At 40.3% G+C, this 14,926-nt stretch overlaps 1 protein-coding gene across 2 annotated transcripts in view; it reads left to right on the plus strand.

Moving 5' to 3' along the window:
• The window catches only part of BRCA1 (BRCA1 DNA repair associated), a 373,734-nt gene that overhangs the window by 277,917 nt on the left and 80,891 nt on the right, over nucleotides 1-14,926 (plus strand). For both annotated transcript variants that reach the window (XM_063960070.1, XM_063960071.1), the window contains exon 19: nucleotides 13,044-13,127. In XM_063960070.1, coding sequence (XP_063816140.1) covers nucleotides 13,044-13,127 — 84 coding nt within the window. The remainder of the gene's footprint in view (nucleotides 1-13,043; nucleotides 13,128-14,926) is intronic.

Here is a 14,926-nt window from a genome sequence, read left to right on the forward strand (position 1 = left end):
AGGATGCTAGCGATATCATCAGCACATTAAACCTGATGTCTCTAGCAACTTTGGGGACGCACATATCGGGCATTCACACTGGCTGATATGCGCCGAATTGAGCAATATTTCATCTGATCCGGCGGATCGGACCGACATATCGCTCAGTATGTACCCAGCTTTAAGTTACAAGTGTTATACCAATGTAAAGGGGGCCCCCCTACATCTTTGTGAAGGGGAGTAAAGTCGTTATCAATGTGTCACTTATTCTCAAATTGTATGCTTCACTCAGTGTTTCTTGCAGAATAATATACAGACTATCCCATGTCTGAAGAATGTTTGTGACTGAAAACTACAGTTTTATATTTCTTCTAATAGAACTTTCAGTAAATTCAGTGTTTGTTTTTTCCCCCCTGATACTCTGCAAATCTCTGCATACAAGCAATCCCCTCAAATGCTTAAAGGTAGCCATACTGTACATAAATAGATGGGGACTGGAGATTTCAAGTAAATCGGTTATAATCAAATTGAAAGGCTGGAAAATCCAGTCAGTTTGTCAGGCACAAATTGACATGTGAATAGCATCTACTATAGACTACAACAAAATTGACTAATGGCACATTTGGTTGTTGAGCCCAACCAGGGGGACAGCTTTTATTATGGCATCTCTGACTATAGTATGTGCAAACAAATCTGTTAAGTACAGTATTTAGAAAAACAGGGATGTGGTGCAAAACAGTCATATCTGCCAGTGTTCCTTTAAAATGGGATTCCAAACCTAATGTCTAGGATTGCATAAACCCCCTTTTCCCAGGCCAATACACATACTGGTGAATAGCTATTAAGCAAATAATACACCCCCTTTTACACTGACTAGAGAAACAGTGCAAGCCAGCACAACCCGAGTCCCCACGCACGCATATAGTGACAACTGGGGTAATTAGCTCAGTAGAGTGTTTGGGTGTGCAAATTAAACAAATGGATCTTTACTTTCAGCAATCAGCCTTCACTCTGGGCACTAGCACACTTCTTCGCACCTCTCTATAATGGGCAGCTACTGTAATTTGCATGTAATTCTCACTTAAGCCTCAGCCCTGTCTCTCACATGTAAGGCACCTCTTGGCCTTTTCAAAGTCTTCTCTGCCTTTTGCAGGTGTAGACTTCTCAAACTCCAGGCCCACTGGCCTGGCTTCTCCTCAGTAGTGTAAGCATAATAGTATCAGTCAGAGATATGTGGTCTTTCCTGCTTCATGCAGATATAGACACTGGCCTCCTGGTCAGCACTAGCTTTCTGGCACACAGGACTCTTCAGCTTGCCACAGTCCCACTTGAACTCGCAGCCAAGCTAGCTTTCACAACCCAACCTGGTCTGTTTCTACATGCAGCAGCTTACCTGACTGCAATTGTGTGTGTATCACACACACCCCTTGCAAATCCTACATTTGCCTCTGTACCCGGTGATGGCATGTAAATAGGATTACTCTGATCACTTTTCGGTGTGAAATAATATTTGGCTAACAAAAGTGTTTGCTTAGTAGCTATAGTCTGCACTGGTGATTAATCTGCCAATATATGAATATGCTGAATGTTTCTGAGTATATTGGAAACAATCAGAAAAGAAAGAAAAAAAAACCTGAAATATCTTACTGCAGCCATTGTGGAAGAGAGTACGTGCTGTATAGACAGGTTTAAAATGAATTACATAACAAATCTGAAATCGTAATGGAGAGAAGTTGTAGAAATATGAGCTATTATGAATAGTGACAGGATCTGGAGGAAAATTTATTTTTCGTATTTTGTTACAGAAGAATAATGCACACTGAAGTCTGCACTAAGATATTAGCTTTAAGGGACTATCAAAGGAACATTTTGTTATGTGCCTGTTATTGCTTTTTATGCCAGGGTTTAAAAGTCTTTTGTAGTGCTGAGTATAACTAGCATTTTTCTCAATGCTTGTGACTTTCATGCAATAGCAATATTCCAAGGCCCGCTATGTTCCTATGTACTACAAAACCAGTAAAATGTCAGCTTTCTGTAGCCTGACTGTCGTTACTCCTCTTTGAACCCGATTCGCATTTGTACATAAACCCAACAGTTTATGTACAAATCGGATTGTTGGGAGCCTGTACATGCACAACACTCGTTCTGTACATATGCACCATGGTACCACTCACAGTCCCCTCTTTGCTGCAGCATGATTGACATGCTGCGGCATTTGGAGGTGGCGACTGGGTCTGTTTTACAAAACGGGGTGTGTTGGGCCCAGGGTCGGTGATGTCGGACGCTGACTTGCTGCACCCTGCTGACCAGTTCCGACGGACAGTTTGGGATATGCTGATTATGTATTAGATCAGTGGTGGCCAACGCGTGGCTCTTGAGCCACATGCAGCTCTTTCTTTATTCAAATGTGGCTCCCAACACTCAGTCACGTCACCACAAGAGATCTGTAAACCGCTGCACTCCAGCCAGACATGCAGCAGCACTACGTATACTGAGAACTGAGGGAGCCAAATACACATGGGGGGAACTGGCTGCAGTGACACATGGGGTAACTGAAGTGTATTATGTGAATCTGACTTTTTCAAAATAAATTATGCGGATCTGGCTTATCAATTATTTGATGTAGAAGTGGCTTTTTCGTTGTATTTTATGTTGGATCTGTCTTTTTCAATGTATACTAGGGGCGTGGCCTAGCAGGCACAAGGTCACACCCCATTTTTGCAAGTGCGTCTTCGGCTCGAAGTCGGCTCTTTGATATACCTAACACGATTTCTTGGCTCTTTGTCTCTGACTGGTTGGCCACCCCTGTATTAGATGGTCATGTAGTGATTCCAAAACAATAAAGTACTTAATAAAAAGAAATAACCAGAAAAATGACATGGGTGGTACTGAATGCTCCTACTGGCTCTCCCCCCTAGAGATGAGAAAGGGACAAATCCGTGATATAAAGAATGGAAGTTTCTCAGTCAATTTATTGGCCCATCGCAGGTACTTGTAAGGAGGGGTTAATCTAGACAACATTAACAAAACAAATTCCACCAGCACTCTGCAATGGGTAAGCAAGAGACTTACATACTCCCTAATAATAAATAGCAGTGGATTCTGTGACATACATTTGCAATTATATGGTAAGCAACCAGCCACGTCAAAACCGTTCTGCTATGGTCTTCCTACATTATATAATAGCACCACTTTAAGTGATATATTCATGTATTTTAAAATTGACAGCCTACTCACCTGTAGGCACCTTAGTATCCTCCAGTATGGCACTACAAGGATTAGAATACCCTCCAGCTATTGATCCCATACAATCAATACATGCTTCCAGAACAGTGAAATCCAACAAGGTTAGTCAGGGGCACCAAGTCTTACACCAGTATTCTTGGCTGGCTGTGTAGCTGCACACACTTTCCATATGATGGCTACCTTGTCCTTCCTTACTTACTAAATATAGGAAAGTAGAAGAGAACATAGATACTGTTTTTAATGTACAACCTCTACTGCTGTTATTTTTCTTGCAGTTCTGAGATAAGGGAGCCACTTGTTCCACTTTCAGATGTAACACCTCAATTTCAAATTCATTTTAAGCCTTGAATCCTATTGTGTTACATTCTCTGCACATCTCTAGCGCATTAATGAATTAGAAAAGGATCTGGACAAAATCTTGACCAGAGCTTGAACTTCTTGTATTTATTTCAAGTTTTTTTCCCCCTCAACAACCAAACTGTAATGTATGTCTACTGACCAAAAGCTGGAAATGTATTTTCATGTGGTCTGAACATAGGCCAAGACAGCAGATTCTTATTCTGAGCATTGTGCCTAGCAAGTTGATTGTTAGCACAATTTGCTGTCTAGGGAAAGATAGGCTGTCTATCAGATTGAATATAATTGTTTCCCACTACCTTCTGAATAAAATACAAGATAGTCACTTAAAGAATCTCACTCTACTATATATTTAATTATACTTAACAGTAAATATTTGATGCGAACAAAAAAAAACTTCTGCTCAGAATAATTGAACAGATTGCAGACTTGAATATCTACTTATATTTTGGGCTATATTCCCATAGTGATGTTAAGGTAAGGTTACAGCAAATTGCAACAACTTTATTTTTATCATTTCCAAGCGCAAACACTATTCCATACATTTTGGGTTATTGTGTTTTAATCAGGAAGGACTTATCAAAGTACAGTATATTGAAATAAATAAACATTTCAAGGGACATTATCAAAATATTTAAGTACTTAGGCTTTCCATATGATCAGTGATATCACTGGGTCTCCATCACAGCTAGACGGGAACAGTGAGACACCGCAGAGGCGGTGTTGGGAACAGGGGGACAAATTGGAAGCTGCAGTTACAGGGAATACTTTCTCCTTTCGCTAAAACTACCTCCAACCCCTTCCGCAGTTATTTTAAAGTGTCAAGGTGAATTGTATATATTAACTGCCCAGCCCAGGCTCTCTGTTCCAGGTGCTCTAGACTTATTTAATCTACTGCATTTCATATTCCAAGGTATTTGAGTAGTTTCTATATAAAATACAGGGTACTTTCCAGAAGCTGTCCGAAACACATATGCAGTGCATAGAACAGTGACCAGGGGCGTTTTTTTGCCACCGGGTTAGTGGGTAAGCCTTTCTGTCGGGTCGGTCAGATTCCTAATCTGCTGGCCTGACTGCTGCGTTTCTTGGATTTGTGTTCCTCTGCAAAATGCTAACTGAATACTGAACTATTGTCCGGAATCGGTGTTCAGCAGCATCTGGCCAGCGCACTGGTGTGCAGGCCTCCGGAGGTCACGGCCCCAGTCGCGGCTGCATGAATGCACTGTCCGCGAGCGTCATGTTCAGTGTTGCTAAGTACCCCTGAACCACATCCAGTGTGTGCCCGCTGTGTGCCGGCGTCTGTTCAGCATGGGCGCCGCCATGACACCTGCACTCAGCTGATCTGGACATCCAATCCTGCAAGGTGTTTGCACACAGAGCCCAGGAACCAATCACCGCAGAGCAAGGGGTATAAGTTCCAGTCCGTGGCTCAGTCTCATCGCCTCGGACAACGAGTCACTTTCAGTGTACAAGTTCTCCTGGTTCCTGTGTTCCTGTTTGTAGTGGTTTCCTTGTTGTCATTCCGTTATTTCATCTTCAGTCTTCAGTTTGCTACAAACTCTAGCCACAGTCTGCCACAACTTGCAGTAAGAGACTTTCTCCAGGTGTTCTTTAATTACTCAGCCTGTGCACCTAATTACCAGCATCTAGCATTGGGCATTGCATTCAGCACTTAACAACTTGCTGTGTTAGAACGGTCTCCTGCTTGGGCCTTGCTTGGCTTAAAGAACGTGTGCTTCTACAGAGACTGTGTGCTTTTATTGCTATTCATTATATACCGGAGTTTCGTTTGCTGCATCTGATTTCATTATTGCCATTACCGTTTATATCAAGCTTCAAGTTCATCTTCATTACTCATTTGTTATCAGTGACTTTTTGAATACTTATTTCATCGGATTAAGTTATCATTCATTATTCCTGTCATCCGTTATACCAGTTACCATTCATACATCATTTCTGTTGTTGCTGACTTCCAAGTCCATCATCAATTGTTTCCACTCATCTGTTTATCAGTTTGTTCAGTTGCTGTGTGACCTCTGTGTGATAATAAATATCAAGCGCACATGCGCAGGACTTTTCTTCAGCCTCCTCGTTTCGTCTATCACATCTACACTGACCCACTAGTGCCCCCTCCGGGGACAGACAAAACTACAGACCTGACAACTATGCTCCGGCTCAGTCACTTCCGTGTGCTTTTAGACGGAGCAGTGGGGTAGCATTGGTGGGACTGGTCTAGTGGGCCACAATAGGCTAATCAGCCCTTTATGGAGGGGTAAACATGAAGTTGGGCTCTGTCTAACCTTCGCTATGTTTTCCCTACCTTAACCTCTGGTGATCTTTGGTAGTTGTGCACGTTGCTCCCCTTGCTGCTTGTCTATATCCGGGACTGTGCATCTTGCCAGGGGAGCCAATGGTGATGTCACTCTGTTCCTGCTTCAGTGCTGCATCTCTCCTCCTACGAACAAGCAGCAAGGGGAGCAACCTGCAAAACTACCCAAAATAACTGGGGGTTAAAGTAATGATTTAAAAATCCCCTTCCAGCCAGTCTCACGCCTTTTTCTATGGTGTTATTCTATTATGAATATTAAAAATGTGTTAACCTACTTTGAATTAAAAAAAAATGTGAAAATCAGTAGAAATCTAAATAACTCTAAATCTATCCGGCCTCCAACCTCCCCTTCCAGCCGGCCAGGCTTACGCCTTTTTCTATTTTGTTATTCTGTTATGAATATTAAAAATGTATTAACGTACGATGAATACTAAAAAATACATATGATAAAGGGTAAAAAAAAAATAACACTAAATCTATCCGGCCTCCAACTTCCCCTTTCAGCCTGCCAATCTCACACCTTTTTCTGTGGTGTTATTCTATTATGAATAAATCTAAATAACCCTAAATATATCCGGCCTCCAACCTCCCCTTCCATCCGACCAGTCTCGCACCTATTTCTATGGTATTGGTCTGTTATATAAACTACTATTAGGAGTACGAACTACCTACCTACTTCTACGTGTATAAACTTTCTTTAAATATTAAAATCTAAAGGTAAAACATTAAAATAAATTTATCTCTAACAATGTTTTTCACATCTAAAACTATCAAAAATATATAAAGATTCTTAATCTCTCCCTACACCAACCCACCCTGTATGACCATCTAAACTGATCCCAACCTAACAAAACAAAAAGGTTTAAAATGACCAGGAGCTTAAAGAAAAACTCAAAGCTTAGTCTTCTGAGCTCCTCCTTCTGCTGGGCTTATCATTCTCTTTCATATGATGCAGTCTTCCATTCTGTTAACCAGCAGTGCTGTGGCCTCAACTGACGTTCTTATAGGCCGATTGCCTTTGGGAGGATTCTCCAGGTCGATTTAGAGAACCTCTCAATCGTCCTTGCTCTTTTGTTGTTTTTCGTCGCTTACAGGCCTCTGCTGCCCCTTAATTGTCTCTAGGTGGCTTAGAATGAAGTCAGAGTGAGATGAGGATGGTGGCTCGTTGTAAGGATGGTGGTTTGACCGGCTGGAAGAATGCGCAGTGATGTATGTTATCATTGACTCCAAGTCATCTGTCAGGATCTTTCTGGAGGAGCTCTTCAATTATGTCTTTCACAGCAGTGGTAAGTGCATGAAGTCTTGTAGGATGGTAATCAAGACTTCTGATGATCATTTTGGGTCATTATGACACCAAATGAAAACAAGTCTGCAATGGCATTGTACTCCTTGCCAGGACACACTTCAGGAGCAATGTAACCACATGTTCCAGCTAAGCAAATTTCTCTCCGGTGTCCAAGGATGTTCTCAAGTGTGAGACCGAAGTTTGCAATCTTAATATGTGCCGTTCCAGCCACCAGGATGTTCTCTGGCTTGAGGTTATGATGGATTATGCACTTGGAATGGAGGAACTGTACCCCACATACAAGCTTTGAACATCTAGTCCTCTCCTCGATTGGGACCTTGTGGCAGTTGCTCCTCAGAGGAGTCTGAAATGATCATCTTTCTGCCATGACTGGCCTTTTTCTTAATTTTTGCATCAGATAATAGCTCCCTCCTATTTTTCCTCTCCCTTTTCTTGGATATCTTCTCTTATTCTGAACTAGATCATACCGTCCTCCTTCTTTTCCTCTTCATCGATATCTTCAGCTCGCTTGCCTCAGCACAGCTGGAAACTAACCACCTCTTCAATATACAATACTTGGAAAAAAGAGTAACTTGCGCCCTAGCTGCAGCTCAGCACCAAACTCTCAAGAGCACCACCTCACGAACAATATGTACAACCAAAAAAATTTCAGAGGTCCACAAGCGCTGCTAGATAATGTAAATCTCAGTCCCAGGGGTTTCTGCCAGGATGTCCTTCTATAAATAAAATGCGTGCATCAAAAGGTTTCTTTAAATCTTCACATGTAAAGCCATCTACACTTTGGTGGACATCATCCTTTCCCTCATGGGGAACACTCACCTAGGTACTGTTCCCTATGTTCCTTGAAAGGTTTCTTTCTGACATCAACGGTTACAGGATTCAGAATTTCCACATACAATGACATATATAGATAACCAGCGCTGTTGTGATATCTTTTCTCTGAAACCGGAAGTCGCGGCAATGCACTTCCGGTATTTCGAGCACAAACAGGAAGTGCGGGTACCTCTGGTGGAACGCATATTGTTGTTTAATGCCCGATCAGTCTTTTGATATAAACAGACTTATGAAAAAGGAATAAAATATCAATTAGTGGTTTAATCCTCTATTTCCTTATACACATTTTAACAACATCATATGGCTGTATATATACAGTTGTGCTCATAAGTTTACATACCCTAGCAGAATTTGTGATTTTCTGGCCATTTGTCAGAGAATATGAATGATAACTCACAGACATTTCTTTCACTCATGGTTAGTGGTTGGGTGAAGCCATTTATTGTCAAACAACTGTGTTTACTCTTTTTAAATCATGATGACAACAGAAACTACCCAAATGACCCTGATCAAAAGTTTACATACCCTGGAGATTTTGGCCTGATAACATGCACACAAGTTGACACAAACGGGTTTGAATGGCTACTAAAGGTAACCATCCTCACCTGTGATCTGTTTGCTTGTAATCAGTGTGTGTGTATAAAAGGTCAGTGAGTTTCTGGACTCCTGAAAGACCCTTGCATCTTTCATCCAGTGCTGCACTGATGTGTCTGGATTCTGAGTCATGGGGAAAGCAAAAGAATTGTCAAAGGATCTGCGGGAAAAGGTAATTGAACTGTATAAAACAGGAAAGGGATATAAAAAGATATCCAAGCAATTGAGAATGCCAATCAGCAGTGTTCAAACTCTAATTAAGAAGTGGAAAATGAGGGATTCTGTGGAAACCAAATCACGGTGAGGCAGACCAACAAAAATTTCAGCCACAACTGCCAGGAAAATTGTTCGGGATGCAAAGAAAATTCCACAAATAACTTCAGCTGAAAATACAGGACTCTCTGAAAAAAAGTGGTGTGGTTGTTTCAAGATGCACAATAAGGAGGCATTTGAAGAATAATGGGCTGAATGGTCGAGTCGCCAGAAGAAAGCCATTACTACGCAATACCAAAAAGCATCCCGCTTACAATACTCCAAACAGCATAGAGACCAGCCTCAAAACTTCTGGAACAAAGTCATTTGGAGTGATGAGACCAAAATTTAACTTTTTGGCCACAACCATAAATTTTAAATTTGGAGAGAAGTCAACAAGCCCTATGATGACCATTCCTACTGTGAAACACGGAGGTGGATCGCTGATGTTTTGGGGATGTGTGAGCTACAAAGGCACTGGAAACTTGGTCAAAATTGATGGCAAGATGAATGCAGCATGTTATCAGAAAATACTGGAGGAAAATTTGCACTCATCAGCCCGGAAGCTGCGCATGGGACGTACTTGGACGTTCCAACATGACAATGATCCAAAACACAAGGCCAAGTCGACCTATCATTGGCTACAGCAGAATAAAGTGAAGGTTCTGGAGTGGCCATCTCAGTCTCCTGACCTCAATATCATTGAGCCACTCTGGGGAGATCTCAAACGTGCAGTTCATGCAAGACAGCCCAAGAATTTACAGGAACTGGAGGCCTTTTGCCAAGAAGAATGGGCAGCTTTACCATCTGAGAAAATAAAGAGTCTCATCCACAACTACCACAAAAGACTTCAAGCTGTCATTGATGTTAAAGGGGGCAATGCACAGTATTAAGAACTGGGGTATGTAAACTTTTGATCAGGGTCATTTGGGTAGTTTCTGTTGAGCACAACTGTACATTACATCAAACATATTATTCATTATTGTACTATGTTCGATAGTAAATTGGACATTCCTATATCATAAGAACAATTTAATTTTGAACTCCGCGTTGAGTCCCTTGGGTTTAAGGTTTCTAAATTTGTATATGGTCCTCATTTCAGCATTGGCCAGTTTTGCTTCCCCATCATTGGTTTTCCAATTGGATGTAATAGATTTTTTTTCCACAAAAACTGACCAAACTGTTAATGTTGCATTTGTGGATATTTTTTAAAATGCAGGGAAACATTGTGGGTTTCTAACCCCTTTTTTTATGTTTCGAACATGTTCAGCCATACGTGTTTTTAACATAAGTGTGGTTCGTCCCACATATTGAGAGCCACAAGAATACTCCAATAAATACACACAATATTTTACATATTACATGATACAAATTCCTTGATATTATAAGTTCGATTAGTTTGAGCAGATCTATTTTTGGTAATTTTGTTGTGTCTGCTTCTACATGTACGGCACATTATACATGTGCCGCATCTGTAGAAGCCCTTTGATAAATTCCTAGTCAACATCCTAGGTGCTGTTACTGCGCTTTTTACAACACTTTCCTTCATATTTCTTGCCCTTCTTTATATAAATCTTGGTAATTCGAATATATATTCCTTCAATAATGGGTCTTTGCCCAAAATAGACCAGTGGCGTCTGACTATTCGTTCCACTTGTTTACGTTGGCTATTATAACCTGTGATGAAGAGAATTTCAACCATAGGGGATTTTTTTCTCCTTGCTACCTTTAGTTAACATATTTGATCGATCACTTTTACCACTATTTTTCATCGCTGCTTCGACTACTTCCGTATCGTAACCTTTTTTGTTAAACTGGTCTTGTAGTTTATAGGCTTGTTCCCAGTATACTTCCACATCCGTACAGTTCCTCATGATTCGTTGGAACTGGCTGTTAGGGATGCTTTTTAGCCAATTACTGTGATTATTACTGGTGTAGTCGATAAAGGAGTTGCAGTCTGTAGATTTAATGTAATTACTGGTCTTGATCGTATAATTTTGAATATAGATGCCTAAGTCTAAGAAGTTAACTTCCACCTCACATTAAATGTTATTTGTACATTTGACTTATTACTGTTCAAATGTTTACAGAAGGCATCCAATGAAGTACGATCCCCACTCCATATGAATAAAATATCGTCTATATAACGATTCCATGACACCAGACTGGTACCAAGCTCATGACCATTCCACACCTGTTGTGCCTCCCAGTGTGCCATAAAAAGGTTGGCATAGCTTGGTGCCAGTCTGGTGCCCATCACAGTTCCAGTCAACTGCAAGTAAAACAAATCATTAAACCAAAATAAGTTACTGTGGTGAATTAATGAGACCTTCTAAAACAAAGTTCTTTTTATCTTCCATCATCATATTTTTCTCCATAAAGTAAGCTATAGCCTGAAGACCCAACTCATGGTTTATCACTGCATAAAGGGATGTAACATCCGCAGTAACTAATAAAAAATCTGGTTTCCATTCCACCATCATTAATTTATTAATAGTAGATATTGTATCTTTCAAATAAGATCTTGTGATTTTAACCATAGGTTGTAATATGTAATCTGTAAAACAGGATAGGTTAGACAGACACAAATTAGTTCCTGCAACTATTGGTCGACCTGAGGGTTTTTCCCTATCTTTGTGGATTTTGGAAAGAATGTAGAGAACTGGTATGGATGGGTTTTCTATGATCATGAATAAACGTTCTTCCTCAATGATGATCCTTTTTGTGAGATACAGCACTAAAAAGACTTAGTTTTTTTTAAATGATATTCACACTTAGATTTTGCTCTAAGTTTTTGGTAGGTAGTCCTATGCATTAGTTGCCGCATCACCTCCCCATTGTAATCCTCTAAATTCATGATAATCACACTCCCTCCCCCTTATCCGCCGGTTTAACCACTATATCCTTATTACTGCTAACTGTTTTGATGGCATTCCTCTGATCCTTTGGTAGATTGAACTTCTTATTACTCTTAAGCTCAATACTTTCTAAATCGGCCTTGACAGCTTTTTCAAATGACTCTATAAAACTCCCCTTCTTATGTTTGGGGTAAAAGGTAGACTTCCTTTTGAATTTTGGTTCTATACTGGTCTCCATTATTCCCCCCATTTGACGTCTCTCCAAAGTACCTTTTTAATGTACAGTATGACGTCTAATAAATTTCTCTATATCAACATGTGCTTCAAATTTATCACATCTATTTGCGGCGGCGAATTTGAGACTTTTCAAGGACTGATTTCTCATAAGCATTTAGTTCATAATTACTTAAGTTATAGATTTTTGTAGTTCCCTTCTCACAAGGTGTTGGTAGAACTACCTCTCCATTTACACCGATGTCTGTGTTTTTTTCCCTCTCTCGCTTTGTTCTTATCACCTTTTTTTATTGAGGGACTTTCTCTTTCCTCCCCTCTTTCCCTTTTTTTTTATTCTTTAGTTTAGTTGTTATCTCCATTTTGCGGGTCTCAAAGTACCCCTTTCTAAAAAAGGAGAATTCTGATGTTTTGGGGAATCAATTATCTTCCAATTTTTAGAGGGGTAATACCTTTCCCTATGTGGGGTTCTCCATTAGCCCTTATCATTGTAACGTGGATTCCTCCATAAGTCCACTGGTTCCTTATATCCTACTCTAGAATATCATACTCTAGAACATTCTTTTGGTCCGAGACACGTTAAGCAGGTGGCTGTTCAGGTGACTCCAAGGGGAACTGTATGGGACAACCTCTCTAAATGTATGTGAGATGTTTTATTGAAAGGTCCTAATTTAGACTTCAAATGGTGTTGCACTAAGTCCTTTTCCTTTTAGAAGTACATATGCTGGAGTGGAGTTTCATATTTTGAAGAAAAAGACCTGCAAATAAGGAATTTTGAGAACTCTTAACTACCCTAAAAAATTTGGACCTTTATTACCCATTTAGGGTTGTTTTATTCAATTTTTCTACATGTGCTTTTTCTTGCGCAACGGGGTATCTCTCCTTTCTATTTTGTTAGCATGTTCAGTTCATACCAAAGTCTTACCTACAAATTACTACTGAATCAAGTTTTGTAACACACTGTACATGTATTAGGTTTTTTTTATAGCAAATAAGGTTTTATAGCTCATAATGGCATTTGTTTGTTAAGCCGCATTTGTAACTTCTTTCCTTTCAGTATGACTTTGAAGTAAAGGGAGACGTGATCAATGGAAGAAATCATAGAGGTCCCAGAAGATCAAGACTGGGGTCCGATGGACTGGTATGGTTATCTCTTTGCTACTTAGCATGCAGCCATAGACTAGGTCAGCTTCCATCTCACTGGCTGGAAGTTACTAATACGAGTCTGCATAATGAACTGGTCTCAGAGCATCTGAGCACTGTAATGTAAATTAATAAGTTAGAAGAAAGGCTTTGCACCATAAATATGAAGAAAAATAAATATATATATATAAACAATCGTCAAGAACCCACAGCACTCATACATCCGCGGTGCCAGTGGTATTGTGACCACACTATTTAAATAAAAAAAATCCTACAAATTCAGCACTCGCCTAATATTAACACTTCAAACTGTAATTCATCTGAATTCAGGGAATGTTAGTTCCAAAATATTGCAATAGTTTGTTAAGCTGACCAGCCCCTTCACGGCCATTCCCATTTGGTCAGTCCCTACACTGACTTACACAAATCTGAGCAATGCTCACAGGCATCTATTGGATTTTAAATACACAGCATTCTTATATCATGTGTTTAGGCCCTGTCCCACTCTTTTAAAGGGACAGGAACCACACTCAAGCATATCAGTTAAAACACCTGGGGAATTTCTTAACATTTAATTTACATATGGACAATAGGGGTGCAAGAAAGAGTGCGACCACAAAAATTTTATATAAACAATAGGCAAGAACCCACAGCACTCATACATCCGCGGTGCCAGTGGTATTGTGACACACACATATACACAAGTAGGTACGGCACTCCAAAAAGCTAAATGCATAATAGGTGGGTGCCTCTGTAAAGAAAATAAATATACAAGCAGGACGTGGCACTCTCGGCAAAAGAAACACGATTCACACTTCCAGTGTAGTTCGCAACGTTTCAGTGGTTTGCGCCACTGTCGTCAGGCTTTATTAAAACATCAAACAAAAAAACATACCTTTATACAATGCACCACATGAAAACCCGCCTCCATGCCCGGGGCCGCACACCCGTTGGGCTGATGAGTACATGACGTACAATTGCTGAGCCAGCACATTGTGAATGTATCACCATCACCAAGGCAACACAGCTGAGCAAAATTAATACAAATAGGTAGTATAACCGCATGAACTTCAAAGCTTCTGTAGCAAGGATACAATGTAGCACAATGTTGCTTGATAGCCCACAACAAAATGCTATACTCACTTAAGAAAGCAGAAGTAGGAAAACTGTTCATTAAGTCCCTTAGGATGCGTTACATCCAGTTTAACTATCCATATTGCTTCAAGTTGAAGCAACTTGGTGGCCCTATCCCCTCTACTAATATCCAAAGGGACGTGGTCAATCATCCTGTAATGGATACTGTAAATAGGATGTTTTAATTGCGCAAAATGTCTAGCGACAGGCTGTTCACTAATACCTGTCTCAAGAGCGCTACGTATAGCAGAACGATGACAGGTCATGCGTTCTTTAAATTTTCTTTGCGTTTTTCCAATATAACATAGGCCGCAAGGGCACAGAATTTGGTAAACTACATGAGTAGAATTGCAGGTTAACCGATGTCTAATCATAATCTTCTTACCCGTATGGGGATGGTAAAAACAGTCACCAGTGAGTAAGTATTGGCAGGTTACACACGTACATTTGATACAGCCTAATTTTCTATTTAGTCTCAAATTTTTTTTTGGAGACGGCTGGTTGTGTTTGTGGCTCTGATTGTGGCAGTTACAATTGACTGCCTACTAAACTTATTGACCCATGGAAACCTGGTCTGGTGATCAACGGTCCTCACCCTCTTCAAAATCTCATCTCGATCTAACAGCATAGCTCTAGATTTAGTTGCCACCAGTTGTTTCCTAG

The sequence above is a fragment of the Pseudophryne corroboree genome, chromosome 3, assembly GCF_028390025.1.
Source record: "Pseudophryne corroboree isolate aPseCor3 chromosome 3, aPseCor3.hap2, whole genome shotgun sequence".
Classification (NCBI taxonomy): domain Eukaryota; kingdom Metazoa; phylum Chordata; class Amphibia; order Anura; family Myobatrachidae; genus Pseudophryne; species Pseudophryne corroboree.